The sequence below is a fragment of the Astatotilapia calliptera genome, chromosome 11 (assembly GCF_900246225.1).
Source record: "Astatotilapia calliptera chromosome 11, fAstCal1.2, whole genome shotgun sequence".
NCBI lineage: Eukaryota > Metazoa > Chordata > Actinopteri > Cichliformes > Cichlidae > Astatotilapia > Astatotilapia calliptera.
The window spans coordinates 21,793,560-21,819,555 of record NC_039312.1 but is presented as its reverse complement, the minus strand read 5'-3'; the positions used below and the strand labels follow the sequence as shown (position 1 = coordinate 21,819,555).

The window sequence follows — 25,996 nt, the reverse complement described above, 5'->3', positions numbered from 1 at the left end:
ATATTTGATCTTTGAATGGCTGCGATCCAGGCCATCCGTCGCGTCTTTGTTACTTCGGAAACATGGCTCGAACAATTTCTCTTCAACGACGTAATCCGATAACAACCGATCTCTTTACCCGTCAGCTTCCCGTGGCTGTCATGCGACCGGCTATTGCAGTTAATAATACAACGGCTTCTTGACATTTTTGTGTTTCTTTTTATCGCTGTATAACTGATTTCAATTGAAAGCCTGCGTGCGCTAGTACCGCTTGCCACGAGTTCCCAGAATCCTTTGCGGTTCTACCCGTGAATGACATCACATTTTCAATCTCTATATAATATGCATGTTAAATTTTATATTTGGGGTAAAATATCAAGTCTTTTCAAGTAAACCGGTTCAAGTCCAATTCAAGTCCCAGGTCATTGGTGTAAAAGTCCAAGTCAAGTCACAAGTCTTAGAACATTTTTTCAAGTCAAGTCTAAAGTCATAAAATTAATGACTCGAGTCTGACTCGAGTCCAAGTCATGTGACTCGAGTCCACACCTCCGTAAACTGGGACCACATGCTCCCAGGTTGAGCTGTTATTTAACTTTCACCCCTCCCTGTTTGCTTAAGATTTCCAGTAAACGTTTCCAGGAGTAAGTAAACCGCCGTGATTTTTTTTTTTTTTTACATGAGTGGCAACAGTTCTTGAATTTGCTGCTTCTTGCATGCACTCAAGGGGCACACTCGTGCACTGGTCCTACACACTTCTTTGCAGAACATCATTTATATGTTGTTTACCGTCACAAGGGGGCAAGGTCAGAAAATACTGGTCTGTGGGTTATTCTTGTTCATATTTGTGCTGTTGTTGGTCGCTTTCAACAAAAACACACAGAGGGTCATAAAAGACAAGAAACCTTTTTGTAGTGCAGTGAAGCAGAGTTTTAAAAAGTGTCAAATGAGGTGACTGGTTACACTTCTCGTAGTGCTTTTCATAGTGAAGTGTAGTTACTCACTTCCTGTTCCAGCCAACATTTTAAATAATCATCATTTGACCATCACTGCTAGCTAACACATTTGGTTTTTTGGAGGGAGGAAAGTATAAAAGCAAGTCTGTGTAGGTTGCATCCTTAACTCTGCATAGACAAATACCTACGCAAATGGCCAAAAATGCAGTACTATGAATCGTACTTCAGGCAGCAGCTACTGTGTTTTGACTCCACCAGCCTTGTCCAAATAATTTGCTTATAGAGATGTTATCACAGTTGAAGCAGATTCCAGGTTTATTAATATCAAGTATAAATGCACATTGTTATGGATTAGATGGTTTTCTCTGGTCAAAGTATCCTTCATGATCACACATGAGATAAAATAAAGACTAGCAAACCACTGATTATGGTGAATTTATGGTTTCGCAGTTGTGCCTGTGCCTGGGTATTTACCTACATAAAGCATACACATGCAACCTTACATGGACATGCTAGTGGAAACCACTAGCGCAAAGCTTGATGTGGATAACAATGGCGATTGGTTGGAAACCATGAATGTTAAAAGTGTGTGAAACTTTGAAAATACAGTATGAGAAGCACAGATGTCAGCTCCAGTGAACAGTGCAGTACAAGAAAAATATTTGCCCTGAATTGATTTTTTAAAATATATTTGCCACATTTTCACGTTTCATATCAAACAAACTTTAATATTAGACAAAGATAACCTGAGTAAAAAATAAAGTTTTTAAATGATGATTTAATTTGTTAAAGGGAAAAGCTGTCCAAACCAGCCTGGCTGTACGTGAAAAGTAATAACTGGTTGTGCCACCCTTGACAACAAGAACTGCAATCAAGCCTAACTGACAATGAGTCTTTTGCATCACTGTGGGGAAATGTTGGCCCACTCTTCTTTGCAGAATTGTTTTAATTCGGCCACATTGGGGGGTTTTCCAGCATGAACAGCCTGTTTAAGGTCACGCCAAAGCATCTCAATCTGAGTTAAGTCTGGACTTTGCCTTGGCCACTCCAAAGCCTTCATTATATTTTCTCTTGGCCATTCAGAGGTGGGTGCAATTGGGGGTGAGGAGGGCAGTTACTTTTCACAGAGGGCCAGGTAGGTTTAGATAGCTTTGTGTGACACACATGCAAAAAAAATAAAGAAGGGAATACAACTTTTTCATGGGACTGTGTGTTGCCTAACCAACAAAAGCACAAGCAAGAGGAGCCCACAGACTGCTTGTTTCTGCCACTCCACCCCTGGTGACAGTAAACAGCTACGCTCTGAATAGGACCACCACAGAACCACGCTGTCTCCTCTAAATAAGTCCTGTCATTAAATCGGATACTCGTTGGCTTGTGGTTGAAGTCCTTTGCCAATAAATTTGCCTCCCTTTCCAACTTTAACAAGAAGAACTTAAAATGCATTTACCATAGCCTGAAGCTATTGATTAAGCCTGTAAAAGTTGACCTCTTTCAAATGAGAGGTCTTTTTGCAACAAAAGGAGTCGCCCCCTGCTGGCCATTGCCAAGAAGACATGTTTTAAAACACTCATGCTGGCTTCACTTTTCAGACTCCAGGAGCGATATCTATCATTTATACAGTCTAAATTGGGCATTTTTTTGCATGTCTTTCCATCATTTCCTGTCGTCTCTCTTAAGAGAGATGGCAGGAAATGATGTTTACTGAACTGTGCAGTAAACACATCCAACTCTGATTCAAATTTTTCAAAGAAGCCTAGACTACAGTAAACACATGTGTCATCCATCGTCTCAAAGCGCCGCCATTCTTCACCACAGTTCCCCAACAACCCCCAAACAACGGTTAAATAATCAAAGTAAAGTAACTGGATCAACTGCTGAATGCACACATCTGTCACCAGCGATCATCCTTTTAAACTGTAGCAACGCATGTGCTGTCAGAGCTCTGTGTGGAATGTGGGGGGAAAAAAATAAAAAAAATCAAGGCAGAGATGAGCAAAGCACACCTTAGCTCTCTGAAGTGGCTTCCCTTCTCTAAACACTGATCTGATAAGATAGGAGTGAACCCCACTAGGAATTTGTTTTCACTGCTCTTTCACTGCAAAGCGGATGATAGCGAAGACATGTGGAGAACAGAGCCACTCCGGCCCTGTCTCGGGGCACACTAAGAAAAGCAGGCGAATTCCACCTGAGAGGAGGAATCTAGAAGCCGGTTATTGGTTTTGCCCCCTGTCAGATTGACCCCGAGAAACAAAACACCTGCTTTTCTTATTTCTTTTTGGGGTTGGACTTGGCAACCACCGTCAGTTCTCGCTCATTTAAAAAGAGAGCAGGCTGTGGGTCACGGATGGGCACGGACGAAAAATTATGACTGCTTCGATTTCACTATTCAGTGACCAAACACGGATTCAATTAAACCCAGCTGAAGGTCATGAGGTAATACAATGTAAGCGGGTCTGCCACTGAGCTTAATGGAAGCTCTCATGGCTTTGGGAATACTTAAACCAATGGCCCTGTCTAGCTACCCCTCAGTGTCGGCCATTCATATAACCTGAGTGCTGTCATAACCTGAGTGGAGGAAGCTGGGGGTAAGAGTTTAAGAAATGTGCTTCAAATTTGGACTAGCACAGGTGCCAGATATGGAAAGATGCGAGTGTTATTGCTTACAGCAGTTTTGGCCACAGAGAAGAAAGAACAGATAAGGATCTGAGGCAGGGAGGGGAGGATGGGGGTGATGCAGGTGAAGAGGTGGTAAAGTATAGTGGGCGGGGAGTGGATACTATGGGAGAGGGAGAGAAGGGGGAGGGAGAGGGAAAAAGAAAAGATAAGGAGGGGAGCCGCAAAGGAATTTGTGAGAAACTGAAAGCAGCGGCGTGTGGCTGAGTGGAAAGGGAGGAGCACCGAGCAGACAGCAAGGTTACACACGAGGAGGAATTAAACAAAGCACAGACAGGGACGGAGGGGAAAGGACAGGCAGAGCTGTTGATAGTAGGTTTACATCTTACCTCAGCACTAATTACTACTTTTTCACTGCAGCAGAAAGAAAAGAAACAGAAATTAAGAAAGAGAGAGCGAGAGAGAAACAGCAAAGCGAAGGTGCAGCCGAGAAGAGGAAGAAAAGGAGGGAGTAGCGAGAAAAAAGTGAGAGACAGCAGTTTAAAAAAAAAAAGTCCAGGAGATTAAATTGAGGAAGCGAAACAAGAAGGGAGAGACGAGGCTCTGAGGAGTGAGCGAGGGAGGGAAAGTAAGAAAACTGCAGACACTCATTGACAGAGAACACTGGACTTAACTCCACGGTTTACTGACATCAGCAAAAACAAAAGAAGAAGAGCGTCACCAAAAAAAAAAAAAAAAAAAAAGAGGTCACTGTGGTGGTGTGTTGCCTGCCTGAGTTTGTCTACTATGCAACCGAGTCAGCTGAGATAGACAAACTCAAGCACGATCCCACTGTTTACTTCCCCCCAAAAAAACTTCTCCCGGTATCAGCACCATGTTGATGAAAGAGTACCGCATATGCATGCCACTGACCGTGGATGAGGTAAGTGTGTTTGTCTTTCCCACGCTTTTACACACACAATTCCCACCACTTAAAAGTGAAAAGCAAAAATTTGGGGGTTATTTTAACTGCGGCAATGTTTTGTTTGGTCTTTTTTTTCTTATTGTTTACTTGTAATCGTGAAGGTGTGAACGTACTGATAAGACAAAATGCCAACACAGCACTGAGACCCCCCCGCAGCTGCCCTGTGGGAGCTTTTTCCACATTGGGATAGAGCGATGAGTCAAGCGTACAACACCTGGACAGCACTACACGTTCTACATTTGCTTGAGCGCTCCAAGCTCAAACTAGTCAGACTGGTTAAGATCCCAACTTAAAGGCATTTGGCCTGCGGGTGGAAAAACAAAGAGATCCTGCTGGAGAGGGAAAAGGTGAGCGGACGAGGTTGTTATGCGCTAAAGTGCCCTTCAAAAAGAAATGTCCTTGTCGTCTCCACTACCCCCAACCGGCTTACTTCTACCTGTTACCACAACAATGACAGTGACAAATAGCAGTCCAAAATAGGATTTACAGTATCAGGACAGGGCACACAGAACTCGAGCTTGCAGCAAATCCTCTTTCGCTTAAGTGTAATGTGAGTTTAACTGCAGTTTATTTGAGGAGGTATCAAATCATAATAGGAACCACGCAACAGACCACAACCTTTGCTCCACTATTAAAGTGAGCAGATTTTCAAGTGTGACGTGCACAGCACACCCGCACCGTGGCAAAGAATGTTCCGTGTTGCTTTTGCCAAAGAAAAGAAACAGGCGGCAGGTGATAGTGGCTCAGGTGGTAGGTAGGTGTGTCGGTTCTGTTGTTGATTCACTTTCTATTTCTTCCACAGGCACATGCTAAAAATAACTTGGAGCAATGGTTCTCAAACTCTTCTTAATTATATGTCCCCATTAAAGTATTCAGCCAAATTAACCCAGACACTTGCTGTAGAACAGAAGGGATACACAGAGCACTGCACCATCTATATTTAGTTAATTAAAGAAATCAAATTGTAATCTAACCATTTGTTTCAGTCATTTTATTGTTAGATATTGCTTGAGACACGATGTATATCTTTTTCTTCTATTTGTTGCTGGGATTGTTTCCAATTTTTTTCTGATTCACGCCAAAGCGATACGTATGAAGGCTTGTCCTATGTAAGACACTGTCTGATTATTACATTACTGCCTGCTGACCTGTGTTTCTACTGTCTGATGAAAAGCAGATGGTTCACGAAACGTCACACGCTACGAGATGTAATGAATAAGAAAATTGGAGTTCTGCAGTGTGCAAACTGTCACTCACGTTTGTGGTTAAATAAATTACAAACTTGTATCTGAAAAAAAAACTTCATCTGAAAGTGAGGAACACGGGCTTTTGTGTCTCTGTGGTCTTGGTTATTCTCTTGGCAGGGAGGAAACTGCAGTGTTCAAACTTGTTAACGACTCTCAGTCGCTACAGAAAAGAAGGCCTCACTCAAGCGTGCCCTTTGTCTGTGTTTTCAGCATTGCTGCTTTCAACCACAAATCTTGTTTCATGAAATGTTGGAAACAGGATTCACGCTCACAGCGATCATAATTTTGTTTGTTGCTATTTGGGTCTGTGAGGTTTTACAACCATTTAGGGGTGTATGAAAACTGATTGCCCCCCCCCCCCACTGGCTCTCCCTCACCAAAGCCCTTACACTAGGGTACTGTTAATCTTATGCTGCCTAGCACCACTGTATGAGAGTGCAGACTAAATAAGGCTTCATGGTGGAAAGTAACTTTTTTTGCACGTTTACTCAAATACTCCACTGAAGTACGGTATTAATGCACTTATAATACAAATAGTATCCTTATTTGAGAGACACCTCTCACAGAGGTGTGTATGAAAAAGGCAGTGTCACAGGAACATGCAGCGCCCCATAAAAAATATTCAGACTTCTTAGAAGATTGTATGTTTATTGCTTTACAGCAATGAATCAATGTGACATTTTTAACTTTGAAGATAAAGATAAAGATAAGATAAAAATCTTTTATGTGACATTTGTACACATACACTGGGTCTGGGTACATAGCAAATTGTGTGCAGAGCTGAGAGTCAGGGTCAAATAAATACAGACACATATGCAGTATAAACCAACGTTCATGATGAGAATCTCCCCATCCAACACATGACAATGACTGTGAAGGTCATTTGTGTAGAGTGTCATGTTCAAGAAACCACTGAGAGATGATCTCAGTTCTGTGATATGTTGTTATGTTATTATGTGCCGCATGTGTTTTGGATTTTTGCTGCCGTGGTGCCAGGTCTCTCTTGGAAATGAGATTTTTAATCTCAATGAGATTTTTACCTGGATAAATAAAGGGCTAATACAATAATATAGTGCATTGTACTGCTGGAAGCAGGCATTAGAAGATAGATAAACTGTGCTCATAAAGGGATCAGCAAGGTCGGGCATGCTGCCACATTAAAACAATGCTCAGTTGTTACAAAGGGGCCTATAGTATGCCAATATAGTGGTATTCTGAAACTAGGCCGTCAGCTTGAGGGTTCATGTTGTGCGTTCATATGCAGGAGAGATGCTCTTCACTGGGCCATTTCTTGTAAACCCTACAGATCACTATGGGGGAAAGTCCCAGTAGATCATCAGTTCAGGAAAAACTGGCACCAACAACCGTGCAAGATTCAAAGTCACTTGCTTCAACTATTTTCCTCATTCTGATGTTCGTCTTGACAATTTCTACATTTCTAAATGCACTGAGTTGCTCTTATGTGATTGGCTGATTCAATATTTGTTTTAAGGACCAGTTAAACAGGTGTATCTAATAAAGTGCATAAAGTGTAAATCGCCACTGGGAAACGTTGAACACAAATTTTCCACCCTTAATTGTCATTGTTGTCGTTGTGTTTTGCTAGTTGACGATCAAAGACAAAAGCTGGTAAATATTTTAATCATGAATCATGGCATTGTCCTGATAATGCGTTGTATTTGTAGTCTGACGACATTTCTTGTAAAGCAAATCCTGGGCTGTAAAAACGAAACAGTAAGAGGAAACACATTCCCAGAGCTGACAACGATCCCTCCTGACCTGTATGTAGTGATTTAAGGAAAGAAAGATACTTTCCACTTCCTTGTTTTTCCTAAAACGGGGGGAAAAGATTCATAACTTGTGTGGGAGGAGCTCTCTGTCCTGCGGTCTGCTGGCTTTAAGATGGTGTTAAAGCACCCATCACTATGATTAATTAAGTCCCATGAATATCCAAGAAGTAAATATTGAATGTTGACGTTCCACAGTAATTGGAACAAGAAGGAGGAGTGTCACATGATGTCAGCAAAGCACAGTGAAGGATGGCAATCTGATGTCTGCCGTCCTCTTTCTCTCTTCCTCCCAATCTTTCTGTTTCTGCTTTTAATTAGAATAATGCTTTAGTGCCACAGCAATATAGGGCAACAAAATGAATTGCATTATGGTGGTCACAGCAGAACAGCGAAGCGCTTTATGGCACAATTTCTCAGCTTTTTCATAACTTTATAAACAAAAGTTTACCAAGTGATTTACAACTGCAGCAAACAGAAAAATGCAAATAGAAACAAGATTAGGGAGAGAAGATGAGAACGACCAACAGCAGCAGCAGCAGCACTGCAAGAAATGAAAAGAATTATTGTGAGAGATTTTTTTTAAATACACTGATTGTATCAGGCTTAGCTAAACGAGGAGATACTCCAGATGCCCAAAGCCCTTGTCCTCTTTAGACTAACTAACACAAAATACTCCCTCATCAGCGTGCACAAACTGGGGCTGCAGCAGAGAACAAAGTCCCTTCCCCTAATTTAGACACTAGGCAATCACTCTCACTAGCCAAATTAATTTTTTGATATCTGAAATGGAACTTTAGGGAAATCTTTATACACAGCAAGTGGCTAAGATTTGAAAAATGAAGAGCAAATACAAAGCCTGTGCCTAAGCAGCCCTGAGTAAGTGCCTGTCGAGACAAAACCGGACTCAGCAACCAGGGTGAACCTGCTGCCAGGAGGATTTTCTGCCATCATTCTCATTACTTCCTCTTAGTGGCAGATGGGTATTACATTTTCTTCAATGGGACCTGCATTGTATTGATTTGTTATGGATGAATTTTTTTCTTATTTAAGTCCTCATATCCATTATTATGCTCCATGAGAAATTTGGTCTGCCCTCCTTCAGCTTAAATGCCAATTCCAGTCTTTAAAATATTCCCAAAAAGTTCAGATTAAGAATACAACTTTTCTGAAGAGCAACTACAGCTGCTCGAGCAACAGTTGGATAATGATACACAGAGAGGAGTGAAGAGTAAAATCGAATGTGCACTTTGCGATTTAGTTAAATGCAGCAGTAAAGATGCAGTTCCTTATTATGGTTCAAATGTATGTGTAGAATAAATGTTGAAGTAATTTAAATGTAAAAAAGCGACTAAAAATGGGATTAAAATTTACTCCAGTACCAGACCGAGAGACGAGAGAGGCTACAGCTGCAAAACCTCTGAGAACTGACTCAAGCAGCAGTGCCTGTTATTTGGATATGGCTTTGAGTTCACGGCAAATTCATATTTATTTTGTTTGTTTGCAAAAAAATGAAGCATAAATGTGTGAGTTATTTCAAAGGCTACATGTTTATGGTAGATGAACGTGAGGACCTGTGTGTTTAAACGAAGGATGACCACAGTCAACAAACACTTGGTTAATTCAACTAAGGCCGCACTCTAAATGTGTCCCTTTGGATGGCATCTTGAGGATTAGCAGGAGGAGGACGAGGGAGATTTTTGCTTTGTGCTTACCATTATCTCACCACATTTCTCTCTCTCTCTCTCTTTTCTCTTCACGCCATCCCCGTCCTCTCCGCCATAAACCTCATCCTAAACCTCTCCTCGGGCTCCAGTACAGGATTGGGCAGTTGTACATGATCAGTAAGCACAGCTGTGAGCAGAGTGGTGGGGGAGAGGGGGTGGAGGTGGTGAGGAATGAGCCAGATAATCACCCCAAGTACGGAGCGGGGCAGCTGACCGAGAAACGAATCTACCTCAGCAGGTACAATTAAACTCTTTGATTGTGTTGTTGCACTAATGATGTACACATGACGGGCCATTAGAATAACTGATTGCCGTGTTCTGATCGCTGCGCTGCAAAGCTTCACATCTCAGCGATCCAAGTTACACGAAACACACAGTAACACCCAGCGTGCATTGCGACCTGCCTGTTTACAAAGTCCAAACACCCTTTGTCTAGACATGCTGAGGTATAAGTGGAAATATTACTGTACCGTGAGGTCAGTAAACACTGGATTACGTAAGTAAAGTTCTCTAGCTGGGCATAACTCGTGCACATCATCCCGGTGCTGGTAATTGCAGGGTATGTGGGAAGATTTAGCCTCTCATTAAATTTTCTTTGTAGAGTTGACAAAGTTTGTTGGCAGTCAGAGTCTAGTCACAGTATAACCACACGTAGAAAAACTACAGATAATTACCTCCAAGTTCTTACACTCAAATAATGGATGTGTTTAACCCCTGGTAAGCTTTTCTAAGTGGTCTATCAGAACTCTGTTATTGTAAGAAAGAAGTGACAATATTTACATAAGACAAATATTATTTACACGTAGGGGAAAAAAGACAAAAACAGGAAAGAAAATTACAGAATAAAGCGAAAGCCATCGATAGCTATTGTGACTGCAGGTGTTAATATGTAACTTGTCTATATGCATATTTTTACAGGACATAGATGTGAATGTTTATAGAGTGTAGTCTTGAGTACATAACAGAACATTGTAAACCTTTTTTTTGAAGTATTTATGTAACATTTTGGGAAATAAACTCTTAATTATTATATGATACAGTGTTTAGCTCAAACATAAAGTCACGTCAGTTGACTGTTATGCAAGTTCTTTGTTTTTTTTTTAACTTTGGACTGCAAAACCTCCAATAAAAACTAAATCTACTGTTTTTATACAACAGTGTTGATTCAGCAAGCCAGACAGTGAGTTAATTAGTGCTGGTAGGTGAAATTTATTGCCTGTGGATGGAATGAGACTTACTGTTTCCACCATATCCAGTCTTTTATTCCTCTCTGATCTTTTTAGGTGGGTGTCACTTCATGTTTTATACACATACTGAGAGTGTTTTTCTTATCATACAACTCTTCACCACAAAAGAACTGATGATTGGTCAGGCTAAAGCCAGAGGAAACTCCACCGGAGGCCTGCAGTGGTCTTCACATGCAAATCAGTCATCTAACAGGATATATGGGGAAAAAACTAATTGAACCACCAAGTACTTGGCTCCCAATGATGATTCCCCCAGAATAGTTGGCATTCAAGCTTTGCATTTTTATCTGGTAAAGCGAATGATAAGGGGTCGTTAAATTATATAAACATATTCTCAAACTTTAAATGGGTAAAATGCCCGGCCTATTGGCTTGGATCTGGGCATGTACGCTGCCAGCATCCCATTTTTGGTAAGCAGAACTGACATTTCCCAAAATGTCAAGCTAGTGCTACAATGTATTTGTGACAACTTTCATACCATAATTTATTAGCATGGTATTGCCCTGTTTTTTTCCTCCACTTAAAACTATACAGACATCCCAGGGTGTCACATGCTGCCATTTTATCCAAAGCTACTGGCATTGCAGTGCCCACTGGCATCGGTGCTTTCAAGTACTGGGATGTAATTCATGGTCATGTTTGAAAAATAAGAAGGTCGGTTAGTAAGTTTATCAGCCAAGAGAATCTGCTCATTTTATTTGACATTTTAATTTTAGATTAATTTTAATTTTAATGAATCTGCTCATTACAATACGGCAAATAATTAATAAATTACCAAAAAAACAAAGTTGTTGGCATCTGCTGCTATCTACATACGCAGAAAATCCAGTCGAACAGAAACTAATATTAAGTACGTAGATTAAATAGTTCATCTAAGATTAAATAGTTCATCTAAGTATTTAATATTGCACAACTCTGGGGATGTGAAACAGAGATTCAGAAATTCCTCCCTAAAAGTGACGTTGCTGCAGGACATTCAGTCGGCAGTCACTTGAGTCAAGTCCCTTACGGCAACTAAATTTGTCACAGATCACTCATCAGCGCAGACTTACTCAAACTGATTGCTACATGTCGGTAACATGTCTGCATTTAGAGCTCAACTATAAACTCAACTCCAACTATTTGCAAACTTAATCCAATTTGTCTAAGACTGCAGGCAATCTGAGTTGGACTGCAGTTGGTTGGAGACAAGCTGCCTCCAATCAAAGTGTTCACTGCAGCTATTTGCAATTGGTCACCAAATCAAAGGGCAACCGATTTGTTTCTAGTCACACTGAGGTTTTGTCCTTTTACTCTTGGAGTGTCTGAGCCATGAGACTGCAATTTCAGTTGCAATATACCCAGTATAATAGCACATTAATATTAACACTATATTCTGAAAATACAGTTAATCAGTGTGCTTCATTGTGAAACCAAGCGGTCCCATAAATGATGAGTCAGAGGTGAAATTGTTGCTCTGTTTACAAAACGGAGTATTTCACACCCTGTGAGTGATAAGAGTTATAAACCAGCCACAGGCTGCACACTGATTATAAACCTTAAATAGGAGTTGATTTTTCCTACATGATTAAGTGTGTTTGCACTGCTACAAGTAAAAAGGTTTAATAATGCTGCTCTGCGAGAGAGTATTGTGTCCATGTACTTTTCTCTGTGCTCAGGCTGACAGCCCATCAGTTAATTGTGCTCATAATGAAAGCCCAGTCTCAAATATAACATAAATCTCCTAACTCTAAATTCACTTCCTAACCCTGAAATAACCTCACTCATTACCCTCATGTAACCTCAGCTCTTATTCCAATCACCACTACAAACCCAAGGCCTAATCCTAAAATAAACTCTCAAAGAAGTAAAGACGTGTTCACACTGTGGAGGATTTTTCTAATCTTTATGTGCTTGTGGGACATTTGGTCTTCATTAGTAAAGATATGTAAGAACACACGCATGCTCTTTCTCTCTTCACACACACACGCACGCACGCACACACACACACACACACGCACACACTGTATTCTACTTCAATCATGTTCTGACATGGGACCTAGGAGCTACAGTAACAGTTCATCACCACAGGTGTAATTGAGAATGAGTCATACAAATGAATGCTGTGGTGAGAGTAGCCTACAGGTAATCTGGCTATAAACGGCACAAGACCCACTCAGGATCTCTCCGTCTCTCCCTTCATAATCTCTCCTGCTCTTACACTCTGCAACGGTGATCCTTCTTTCTTTGCTTTCAGTAAACTGCCATCTTGGGTAAAAGCATTTGTCCCTCGATTTTTCTACGTTACGGAGAAGGCCTGGAACTTCTACCCATACACCATCACAGGTGCGTGTTTGCCTTTCTTTGTGTTAAACACAGAGTTATTTTAACCTCAATACATTATACAAAGCTTGTTTACTGAAAACAGATGCTTTTTCAAGTGACATCAAATGTTCATAACTATGTATGCATGTATTCCCTTGTGGTAAATTGCATGTGTGTGGGCGCAATTTCATGTTCAAGCATACGAGTTACTTATGCTGTTTTCTTCCCATCTATATTGAATGTCCCCGGTGCTGCAGAGTACTCAGTAAGTATTCTCACACATCATTTACTGTACATGAATGCAACAGAGCTCATCTCTTTCCAGTATCAGAGGATCTAATCTGCAGCCTGCTTTCACACTATCTCTGCCCCTCAACCCTCCACCCCCCATTTTTCCTCTTTGTCACCCTGTAGGTATCATTCCTCCCCAAGTTCAGCATCCGTATTGAGACAAGATTCGAGAACAACAATGGTGATAACGATAACGTGAGTATTGTAAGAGGGGGGTTGTGAGAGGTGAGAAAAATAGAGTGATTAGAGACGAGGGGGAGGAGAACGACAAGGGTCTGGAGAGAAATTGCAATTTTCTCTGCAGCACTACAAAAATGTTCATCAAATTGATGCGCCCATTACAAGGAAAACAAGCAAGGCACGAAATGCAGTATTGGCAGATCTATTAACCAGACATGCAGTGTGCTGATCATGGCTGCCACGATGCATTTTGTCCAAGGCACGCAAAGACACACACAGACAGAAAGTCACCAGCAATTGCAGCTCTGTCTGGCACTTGTGTTTGCCTGGTGTAATTGAGAAAAGTCAAGACAGGAGAACCAAAAAAAACAAAACAAAAAATGCATAGATCCAAGAGTTGTTTCTTGGGCTGTGCATCCAGTGAATCTAGTTTTATGTCATGTAGTTTCAGGTTACACGAGTTTACTCCAAACAGTCCCATTGCTGTTTGAGTGGCAACCACATACATGCACACTGACATGTGTTTTATACACTAGGGGGAACAAATTGAGATGCCTTAATCTTTTAAGTTGGTAATTTGTTAGCAAACAGCTGTTTATTTACACATCAAAGATTACAGAGCAACGCTATCAGCCAATTAGTCGTGTCGCTGCATGGCTAACTGGTGTATGTGATCAATTAATCACTCAGTTTTGCTCAGTTTTTGGTCTCTACCACCTTCTCACTGAAATATTTCCCCTTTATAAACCACTACAGACAGCATAAGAGACGGATGTAGCTACCCTGACATCACCCACCGTTTTCTGGTGTCTCGCTTTGAAGCCTCAACATGAGCGTTTCCACTGTTGCCATCTTGCAACAGACAGATGTGATGTGGAGGGGCGGGGTCTGCCTGTTAAACCACCTGATCCTTTTTTTAATATAATATGACCCAGAATGAGAGGCCGAACCCTTGAATTCAGCAGAAAAGTGTTTAGAGAAGCTGTCTTTGTATTGACTTCTAAAAGGACTGGAAGTCCTCTTTTAAAACCACAGCTATCATCATCTAGTGGCCTTCAGATAGGACGCACGGTTGAGGCACTTAAAGTGTTGGCTTAATTTTTCCGACCTTGAAGCTACGTCCACGTTTTATGCTGTTTATGGTAGTATAAGTTTAAGTATTTACATTACTTTAGCATCTTCCTTTCATAGTGCTTCATCTAGTTACTCTGGGATTAATCCATTACATGTGGAGCAACTCTTAGATATGTTGTCTAGAAGGAAATGTGAACAGACGAATGCCACCGTAAACCACTGATTCTGAAAGTTTGTCTAGCATGCCCAGCTTCAGAAACAAAAATATGTTTATTTATTTTAAATTTTATTTATTTAAGTCAGCTTCTCTCCATATTTTTCCTCGTCCTCTACGCCACTATTGCAAACTCGAGTTTGAGAACTACTGACCTGACCTAACTGTTGTAACAGTAAACATACCAACTCAGTACAGCTCTCAGTGCACGAGCTTGAACTCGTTTGTATTCTCACACAGCCTCTGAATAACACAAAAACAATTACCATTTCATTTAGTATCATTTCTAAATATCATTAGTCAGATAACTTTAACTACACATCACGTAGTCTAAATACCCACAGCCTGATTAAAAGAACTGAATGAAAGGAACTATTTATGCGAGCATTAAATTTATTCCAGTTCAAATTCATTTACTGAGCAGATTTTATCCTAGAAATAATTTGACACTTTCTCTTTCTGCCACTCTTTCTAACTGCAAAGTACAGATACTCTCCCAGTAGCGAGTAAGACAGATGGCCAGGCTGCATATTGAAAACAGCTTGTGTGTTTGGTCATATTTGTTGAGCCCCATTTGAAAGGCTGCATTTGAAATGATCTGCTGCTTTGGGGGGAAAAAGCAACTCCTTTTACGCCTGCTACACTTGTCTAGCTTGGTAACGCTACACTTGTCTAGCGTTACCAAGGTGTTGAAGACACTTAGATTTAAGTGAACCTAACACTATCAACATGTGCACGCATGCAGGGAGGGCAGGAATGAGAATGGAAAGAAAGGATGCTGAGTGAGGAGGCGGGATCGTGGGGTGACATTACTTTCTTATTTCTTGACTGAGTAGCTCCATGGCCGCAGCTGGAAGGAACGCCAGGCTGCAGCACCCGGAAAATGAGCTTGCTGGACTTTATTATGTATGAAACTGCCAATCAGACTTATTTACTTATTTACTCCAGATCGTTCCCGCTCACTTTAACCCCTGCTGTTAGTGTACTTCCACATTTCCAAGGGAAATATCATACTTTTTACTCAGCTGCACTTATTCACCCACCTAAGTGTATGCTTTACAAATCAGGCTTTACATACAAAGCATGCGGAGAGATTATAAAATACGATCCTTCTACAAAGCAGTGCATACAATTTGAGCTAACAAAATACCAATTTGGACCGCATCCGCTCATTTTCTGGAGTTTGGAGCCTATTCCAGATGACAGTGAGCAAGAGGCGGGGTCCACCCTGGACAGGCTGCCAATCAATCACAAGGAAAGGAGACAACACCTTGGCTAACAGCCACACCTGATTTAGCCTAACATGCCACCTAAAGACCACCTAAAGAAAATACACAGAGGCACAAGTAGTACACAGAAGGACCTCCAATCAGGAGTTTTGGAGCAACAACCTTTTTGCTCTGAACTATCAATGCTGAACACTTATTTTTTTTCCCCCTCTTTTTTTAAAAAAATCCCCCAAATTTTAAGCTTTCAGGGCCTCATATATATGAATAGATTTTTTCTTGCATGTCCTTATAACAGTTATGGTGTTTATACAATTCAATTGACAATCGTTACGACACCGTGAGAAAACCCCAAGCAACTTGTAGAAGGCAACACAAACACGCAGCTAACACAACACATTCCATAAAAGGGAGCAAGACCTTGTGAAGACACAGACTAACAACAACACCGCAGGAGCGTAGCAGGCTATTATTTTACCCCAGGTTTTTCTTATTTGTTAGTTTTCAGCTGTGAAATGAACAACTCCAGTGCGGCATTAGAGCAAATTTTAAACAAGGTCAGATAAAAGTGCAGTCTCGTCTCTTTCTCCCTCTCTCTCCAGGTTTCTTCCATTCTCTCAAGGAAAAGTGTACGTGGCTCTCATAACTTTTTCCCCCCCTCTCTTTTAATACCCCTCATATGTCCTTGTTTTTTTCCCCTCATCCCCCGCCTCTGCTCTCTATCTGTTCGCTCCTCTGTTTGCACCAGTGTGATTTGCTCCAAGGGCCTCCGGGTGGGATATAGTGAGGGGTGTTATGGTGTGTGACCTCCGTTTTCTACACTGTTACTCATCTTCTCTTAGTCCCGCTCTATGCCGAGTGAGTGACTGTACGTGTGTGACACTACGGGTGGGTGTATGTGCGTCTGCTGTCATTTAACTGTGTGACCTCCCCCATCTGTTTGGATGTAGGTGTTTGGGGACAAGCCAACCCCAGCAGAGAATGTGTGTTTCCTGGATATCCTGAGTGACCCCATCCCTGAAAAGCACTACAAAGAATCAGAGGTACTCACTGCACTGGCAAAAAACCCACAAACATGGACATATGCTTCACAGAGGTGCAAACAAATGACTGTGAACAAAAAAAAGTTGTTTTTTCTGATTTTCTTTCTCTTCCAAATGGAAAACTATGTGATTGCTTTCCAAGAATAGTTCAGCATTTAGTGAAAAAATAAATAGGAGACTTGGTTTAATGACAAGTAGCCAAAACTGTAAGCTTACTTAATTCAAACATATACCCACTAACTTTGCTTTGGATTTTGGCTGCTTTTTCACTAATTCTCAGTCCAGTCCTTGCACAGGAACATTTTCAGAGGTATTTTTTTCTCTTCAACCATTTAACACTGAACTATGAATCATTCAAGCATAAAAAGGCACCAACCTCGAGGAATGAATCAGTGTTGTGTCTACACATAATAGACAATTTAGCAAAGAACCGGTTTTAAATTGCATCTTTAGGCACTTTGTTACTAGCAGTCTGTCAATTTGGTCACATTTCTTTAGTTGAATCCATGAAAAATACCAAAGACATCACAGTTTGAAAGGCATGAAATAATATTTTGCGTGAAGTGAAAACAGAGAGAAAAGGCTGAGGTATTCCAAAATCAGTGGCAACAGGTCTGGTGGAGTGATGAATCCAAATTTGGATCAAGCTGTCGTTGATATGTATGAAGCAGATTAGGAGAGAGGTTGGTGTCAGCCATCTGTAAAACACGGTGAAGGCGCTGTCATGGTTTAGGCTGCATTTCAGTCAGTGGTGTTGGGCATCTTATCAAAACTGATGGAACTGTGAACGATGATAAGTCCTATCAGATCTTAATCCACTGTGTAGTACCATCCATAATGTGTCTGACTGGCAACAGCTTCAGTGAACTCAAACACACATGCTCCAATGCAGTTGAAGCTTACCTGAATTAAAAACAACAATTAAACACTAGTGTTCATCGATTGGCCTCCTGCCCGGACCTCAACATTACTGAAGAAAACAGAACAAGAAGCAGGTCGATCCTGTATTTCCATTTATGTATGCCCTTTTCAATAAATATGAATTACATCATTTTTAATTAATGGCAAGCATGCAACCAACTGAAAAACTCCACCCAAAAATCATATTAGTTTGTCTGGGGGAATCAACATATATGGGCATTTCTACTCTCAAAGCCAAGAAACTTTACGCAAAAAGGCAAATAAAACACTTTAGTGACTGAAGTTTGAGTCTCAGGCGGGGAGAATTTTTCACATGTTGCAACAAAGAAACTTGATAACAGTGATGGAAAAGATAAATCCTTTGAAGCAGCACTAAAGAGGTGATATGAAACTTTGTTTCTATGTGCCAAGACATGCCATATCTAAAAAATGCATTCTGCATGCATTTCTTCATATGACCGCTAGATCCACTTAAACCCACAGCTATAGGTCAGAACAACAGCTCATGCAAATGATCTATATGCTTGTTTCCTGCTGTGGAACAGTCTAAAATTTTCTCTAACTTGATGTGTCATTTTATTATCTGCATTTTGCATTGATCAGATTGTTGATTACTTAAACTAGTGGGGCTTTGTTGTTGTTTTGTTTTTCCTGTGCTGATTTTCCCACTTCCTGACTTTATATTAAGCTAAGACTACTCAAACAGACATTTAAGTCACATCCAACTCAAAATATTGTCTTTTAAGTGATAATGGCTCATAATGCATAGTGCTTAATATACAAACAATGATCCACTAAGACAAAAACACATACCTATTTTTTTTTTTTTACTTTACTGCCTTTTGTTTCTGCTTCTAAATAAATCAGTTACACACACCCCACACAAACACCTCTGCATCACTGCTTATTTTCATTGTCTCTCCTCCAAGGTTTAACACGTCTTTACATGTGCATGTTACACAAGCATACCAATCAATTATATTAAGTGACAAGGTGAAATAAAAGATCACAAACACAAACACTTTCCCATCATACTTTCATCAGATTCATAATGTGTGTTATCACACTCCTCTTGTGCAATGTGTTGTGCAACATGCTGCTGGCTCCTCCACACACAGATATTGTCACAGTTTCTGCAGACACAGCTTTTATAACACACTGTTTACTCTGTAAAGGACCTGAGTCTGTGGCAGTCAAGTAAAACTGGCCGAGGACCTCTGGAGAAGGGCTGGAGGGACAGCCACAAACCTGTCATGTGCTCCTATAAGAGGGTGGAGTGCAGCTTTGAGGTCTACGGCTTCCAGACCAGGACGGAGGAGTTCATACATCGAGTAAGATCGAACTCTTTCCCTTTATGTTCATTCCATTGCTATTGTAACGTGACTGCGTCAAGGAGACATCACAATCTTCTTCAATGCCATTCGGTCATTTATTATATGAATGTGCCATGTGTTGCATTGTGACACAAATAAATCACTACCACATTCATTTTAAGACATTAGCATAATTACCAGCATTAACGGCAAGAAGGCTGCTGGCGTCAAATGACCTCTGATCTGTATTATATTATACAAAACGGTAAGAAAACATCTGTTTTTCCACTTTTAACAAAGCATAGTTGCAAGTTAGGGGAAGAAGTTGTACAGCTGGCGGGAAGAAAAAAAAAACACTTTCACAACATTTATCCTCTGCAATGAGGCAAAGCAATGAAGCGTGAAAAGAAAGCAGAAGCACCAGCAGCTAAACTAGCAATAATGCCTTTTAACCCACCCCAACGCTGTCAGTGAGGAGCAAGAGTGTTTGGATTGTGGCTCTATTTTTTTTACAAAGCCGAGCAAAACAGATCAAACTAATAGTAAATGCGCTGCACTCATAGTCTTTTAACCTTATGCTACAGTCACACTATGCAGAACAGCATTACCAAACAAAAATTAATTGTCTACATACACAGAAATTCCCAATAACATACATTAACATTAACTACTTACATCAAGAGCAAAAGCCTCATAGATTTAGGGACAGAAAAAGCAAAAAACTCCTCCAAAAACGGTCGCATACTTGCTGCGATGACAGTGATTTAAGATCAAAATGACATAGGTGCTCTGAAACCTCGCTTTTATGTAGCAATGTAACCAGAACTGAGTCCCCTGGCGCAAAGAAATGCATCACAAACTAGGTGCACTTATTGCAGAGGACTAAGTTAGGTTGATTGCAACGAGGTTGGCAATCCATCTGTGTTCATTCCTTTGCAAACCTTCACGATTAGAGAGGTCGCAGTTGCTCTGATTCGGACTGCGATTGTTTGGAAACAAGATCCTGAGCAATCACCTGAGTGACTAAAAGTGGTTGCAAGCAGCTACTTCTAGCATTTGGTCACCCAAAGGTTGCAGAAGTTGGTCGCTGCAACTACTTGCAAACTGTTGATGAATGCAAATAAATTCAATACAATCAATGAGCAACTAATATTTAAATGAGTCCTTAGCTAGGCATGATGGACCACTTTTATTCACACACAACAATGCCAGGGGATCTGCTGTGGAAGATGGCCAGCCACTGGAAGCAACTTAAGGTTCAGTGTCGTGCCCAAGGACACTTTGGCACATAAAAGGTCCAGCGACTGAGCCACCAACCACGATTGAGCAACAACCTCTACAACCAGAGCCAAATCCACCCGCCCCAGCCTCCTTATTAAATAAATCCTCATCTATCTCAGCCGTAATCTCATATGTTTGAATTAATTACACAAAGGCACTGTCGTGATTTTGACACTGATCTGCTGTAAAATCATTCTAAAAGCAGCATTTCACACACGACTACACACAACAGCTGTAGCTTTTTAATTACATTTCCTTCCCATAACAGGTTTTTGTTTTCTGTGTAATTGCAGAACATACGAGACATTCTCCTGGTTGGCCACCGGCAGGCAGTGGCATGGATAGACGAATGGCACGGTGGGTCAAAATTACAGTAAACTGCTAAATTTTATATTTTACAGATACGAGATAATCTATTCTGAGCAGCGCACTTGTACTTGTACTTTGCTGTTGTTTTACCCTCGATCTACAGCCTGTTAAATTAAATATGTATCTTCCACTCTGTTTCAATGCACGCCTGTGTTTATGCACTGTTTTCCCCACAGGGCTCTGTTTGGAGGAGGTGAGAGAGTACGAGCGGACGATGCAAGAGAAGACCAACAGCAAAGTCAAATGCAGCCAGAACAGCACAGGTGAGTTCTCAGCATCTGACCTGCACTGTACTGAAATACCACAGAGGAGGAGAGACGAGAAGGCGGGGGGGGGGATAATAGAGGTAGATATGAGAGGAGTGGAGATGGAGGAATAGATGTAAGTGAAAAAAAAGGGAACAGGAAGTTTGAAATGTATATTTGTGCTCTACAATTATTAATTTCACACCGTAATAGGCAAGAGATGTACATTGGCTGTTTTCAGGTATTTTTTTTTAGCCTGGTATGGTATTAGATGCTGTCAACAAACTGCAAACACTATGAATAAATAACCATGTAATACTGGCATGCTTGAACAGATATTGGTTGCACCACTAGTGCCTTCGCTGTGCCCTACAAGTACCCAGATGGCTGGAGTACATCTGTGGGAGAAAAATGGGAAAGGAAGAGCAGTCAGGAGGCATTTCACAACACAAGGAGCAGTGAGGAGGGAGAGACAGAGGGTGTATGCCCAGAAAAGGACGACAGAAAGACAGATGTAGTGCGTGCCTGTGTGTGTGTGTGTGTGTGTGTGTGTGTGTGTGTGTGTGTGTGTGTGTGTGTGTGTGTGAGGTTCGGGGCGGGGGGGGGGTTGGGTAAGAAGGCTCATGAAGTGATAATGCCACTGCGTCTGTCTGATAAACAGTGTAATGCAGCCACCTGCTGAACTCTCACCATCACGAGCCCTCTCAACATAAATAACCGACCATTGCAGCACTTAGCTGCAAATGTCAGACCTGGTGGGGGTATGTGCCTGGGCATATGGTGTGGGTACGTGTGTGTGCGCGCGAATGTGTGGGTATTGTGTATGTGTGTGTGTGTGTGTGGGGGGGGGTGTCAACCTGCCACCTGCTGGTTAGTCTGGTGAACCTCGGTTGGCTGTGGGAGATATCAAAGGTAAAATTCCCAATATGGCCTGTAGCATCTTGCTGCCTGCGCTCTCTCTCCTTCTCTCCCTCTGTGCGTTATGATGAGACACATCAAGCTGCAACAAATCTGCAGTCATTGCTCAACCTGCTGCAGCCTGCTCCACTGCCGCGGCCCCCCTACAGGCTGAAAGCTGCCACTGCATGCAGATCTGCACAGACTGAGGAATTGTTTTCATTTCATTCATCTGGTGTAATAAAAGTAAACTGATGTCATTTACTCAAGTCAATTGAATGAAAAGGCAAGTCTGTGAGCTGAATGACAGCAGGGGAGAATCAAGTAGCAGAAATTTAAGATCCTAAATACGCTCACAGTTTTCCCTTTTTCCTTCTGATTTTTTTCCTCTCTTTAACTTCTTTCTTGCCACATGTAAAAGTGGATGTATCTGTGTGTCTCAGATTCAGGGCTCGTCCCTCGTCCTGCGTTTTCTCGCTCCATCTCTGTGACAGATGAGCGCAGCCTTAAGAAGATGGGAGTGACCACTGCAGCCGTACCTGACCCCTCCCACGTGACACACAGTCCCATTCGCCTGAACTCAACCCCCGAATGATGCCTCTCTCTCTTTCTCTCTCTCGCTCTCACACACACACACACACACACACACACACCTTGCACAGTGCAAACACAACTCAAATACAGTGTCAACATTCACCAGAGTCATGTGATGTCATCTCTCAAATATGAACACACCCATATGCAAACAGCAACATGATCCAACAGACACCGTTTTTTGGGAAAATGCTTTGTTGCTTTCTGGAGCAGAGTATGATATCAATACCTTCTTCTTCTTTTTTGCCTTAAGTTACCGGTTCTAGCTCAGGGAAAAAGTACTTCACTGTTGTTTTTTGACTTTAAGAAAAAAAATTGTGAGCTGTAGAAATGTTGGTAGGGAGATTTTGTTACTTTTGGAGAGAGCCGAGCTTGATGTTCTTTCTGTTTTCTGTCTTTGTGTTAAGCTAAACTAACTGGCTGCTGGCTACAGTTTCTAGTATCGATCTCTTCATCTAACTCTCTGCCAAAAAGGAGCACAGAGCAGTTCCCAAAATACTAAACTAATCCTCCAGCACCACCTAAGAATTATTCATTACTTTTTACTTTGTTGATATGAAGTATGTTACAGAATGCCGCTCAGATGCACAAGAACACACAAGCGCCTTGTGTCTACTCAGACATTTTCCACAAATAACCTTCAAGTGTCCTCGACAGATTGTAAACACGGTGCATTTCAGCACTTTCTCTCAGTTCCTCGGTTAGAGTGGAGTGCAGGACCCCCAGCAGGGCTCTCCGATTGTTTCCGAGCCCCCAACCAGGAGCGTACAGACAGATGCATAAGGAGTTTAATAGAGTGGATCTAATGAGAGAGCATGAGAGAAGGAGGGTGGGCTGTCAATGCAATGGATCAGCTCCCCCTCCCCACCTCAGCCAATAGGTCAGACCAAGTGTATTGACAGAAGGTAGTGAGGCATTGTATTGGTTCCTTGATCGCTTAGCTGAGTGTTGGGCCAAACGCGAGCTAAACTTCAATTATGTATCAACGGGGTGAGCATTTATAACATTATTAGCTCATGTGCATTTAAAGGGAGAATGGGTTCTTGTCACTGGGTGTAATAATGAAAACTGAATAGATGTAAGTTGTATGATAAAGTGTTACGTACTGCTGTTGCCTTTTTTTTGTAAAATTACTGGATGTTTAAATAGAATCAGATGGAAAATCATATAGATGTTACACTGTATAGTCTTTTATAACAGCTCTGATTAATAAATACAAATTCTCTCTAATGTGATGACTCAGCTGTGTCATGTTTAAACAAAAATAATGGACTCAATCCGCACATTATCAGCCATGTTTGATCAGTATTGATCAGCCGCTGGTATATCACAGACCGCGCATGTAATCCACTCACCAATTTCACACGCGTGTGCCATGTGGAACCAGCTCGAGCAGCAGCGGACGTGAAAATAATCACGCGCTCAGTCCAGACGTTTTCCCCGCTGCAAGACGCCACAGAATCCTGATTGTTTCACAGATGAGGTGGGTGTGTGCGCACGTCTTGTCATTTCATTGTCACTTTATTATTCAAGACTTCAGGACAAAAGCCAGGCTTGTCATGGAGAGACTTGAAAGTTCCCCTGATTGACAGACATGGCAGCTTGCTTTGAATGGCACGCCAAATAGCTCCCATTATGGGGCTCATTATGGCTTCTTTTTACCCATACAAATCAAGAGCCAGCATGACAATTTGTTATTAGATTCCCAACAAAGTGCTGCAGACGTGCTGTCACATATACACACAAACACGTAAGTACATACGCACAAAAAAAAAAAAAATCTTGCTCCCTATTGTCTCTTTTTACAGTTGCAGCAGGGGGCTGATATGAAAGCACAAGTGCTCACCACAGCTAGGAGGGTTCACAAGCACTGCAGAGGGAGCACAAACTTCTGTGTGCACTGCACTAACATCACCTCTGTCTCTCTCACTTCTTTGTGTTTCCCATTAAATTTTCTCTCTCATTATTACCATCGTCAGAGCTCTCCTCCATCCTACTCCTTTATGCTTGCTTCCCCATTCTCGAAATCTCCCTTGATCTTATTTCTTTCACCTCTCTTTATCTGTGTGTCCTCATCTTCATTCCTCAAGAGGGCCTCTAAAGAAGATGTACTGGGCTCATTTTATGGAAATGTTCCCTGTGGTGCATTATCATAGATCCTGACCCTGTAGTGCTGAATCACCCAGCCGTTCCCAGTTCACCTGTCAGACCCCACAAGCAGCACGGTCGAAGAAATACGCGACGTTCTCCAGAGCCGCACCACCGCCGTCCCGCAGATTCGGTTTTGTGGAGCCTTGAAACAGGGCTAAAGGAACGGGAAATGGGAAAGCAGTTTGAGCAGCGGTTTGTTTCTGACAAAGAAAAGCATAAAAAGCTTGTGTGGGGTTGCAGGCCATGTGTGTACACAATTTCTCCTGAGCCTTAATGGTATTTTGCTTAACCACACTGATGAACGAGCTTCTGCTCCAGATCGATACACGCCCTCCATACGCTACACAGACAGTAATGCAACTGCCTCATTTGTCTGACGTCGTGGTGTGTGCACGAGCCCCCGTGACATTTTACTCATGTTGTGGGGACATAATGTGCGTACTCAACACGAGGGGCAAAAAGCAAGCCCCTGTGATGTCATGTTTTAAGGTTGGGGTAACGTTCGGGTAGGCGGACGACAGTTACGGTTAGATGAGTGCATATCACCGTGATTTGAAGTTATCGATAAACGACCTCATTTGTTTCCCATTTCCCGACCGTGCAGTAACTTACTCAGACATTAAACGAGAATAAACATTAAGCTTTACCGTTTAACATGACTAACTTCATCCACACACCAACACTGACTTGATAAAGTCTTATTGTGGTTGTGTGTGTGTGAGCACGAGGTTTGAAAAGATATATATTCTCCACAGAATGGATGTTAAGTGAATCAAAGGGTCTCCATCAATGTTATCATAAGCATATTTACCTCCCATTGTGTTGCTATCATTGTTTGATATGTCATGTGAGTGTGCTTCTGTGTGTGAATTCCCATGGGTATGCGACTCCCATGAGATTAAACGGTGAGGCCAAAATGCTTGCGTTCCCTCATTACAGTGTAAGCAATACAGTTTTTAGCTCACTCAACCACCTAAAAGACTTTAAATCCTCCGCGTATTAAGCCTTACCACTGGGAACCCAATTTGTAACCTCTGCCCAGTAATACGTTAACTGGACTTTATCTGGGGATAGGCAGAGTGTAAAATTCATACAGTATCTGAGTGAACTAATTGAGCCAATTAAGAAAGTGAATATGGATTACTCTGGGACTGTGAACACACACAATCCCTCTGCAATAGAGTTGGAGACCACTGCTTTCACGCGATAATGATTGTCATTGCAAATGGATGGCGGTGCAGGGTCTCAAAGCGCCGCACGACAACACTCCGGCTGGCCTTGCATTTACACTGATGTGTTTTCATTAGTGCAGCAGCAGCTGATCCCAGGGCCGTTATTCCGGGCAGTAATTAATTGCATGCGGGTAAAGGAAA

General features: G+C 41.7%; 1 protein-coding gene across 1 annotated transcript; it reads left to right on the top strand.

The window, feature by feature from the left end:
• Nucleotides 1-3,799: 3,799 nt before the first annotated feature.
• On the top strand, nt 3,800-23,702 carry pitpnc1b (phosphatidylinositol transfer protein cytoplasmic 1b). Its single transcript, XM_026184725.1, has 10 exons — nt 3,800-4,470; nt 9,363-9,511; nt 12,757-12,845; nt 13,082-13,089; nt 13,239-13,310; nt 16,760-16,852; nt 18,949-19,104; nt 20,661-20,724; nt 20,913-20,999; nt 22,322-23,702. The coding sequence occupies exons 1-10, from the start codon at nt 4,423-4,425 to the stop codon at nt 22,471-22,473; spliced, it is 918 nt and encodes a 305-aa protein (XP_026040510.1). The 5' UTR covers nt 3,800-4,422; the 3' UTR covers nt 22,474-23,702.
• The last annotated feature ends 2,294 nt before the right edge of the window (nt 23,703-25,996 follow it).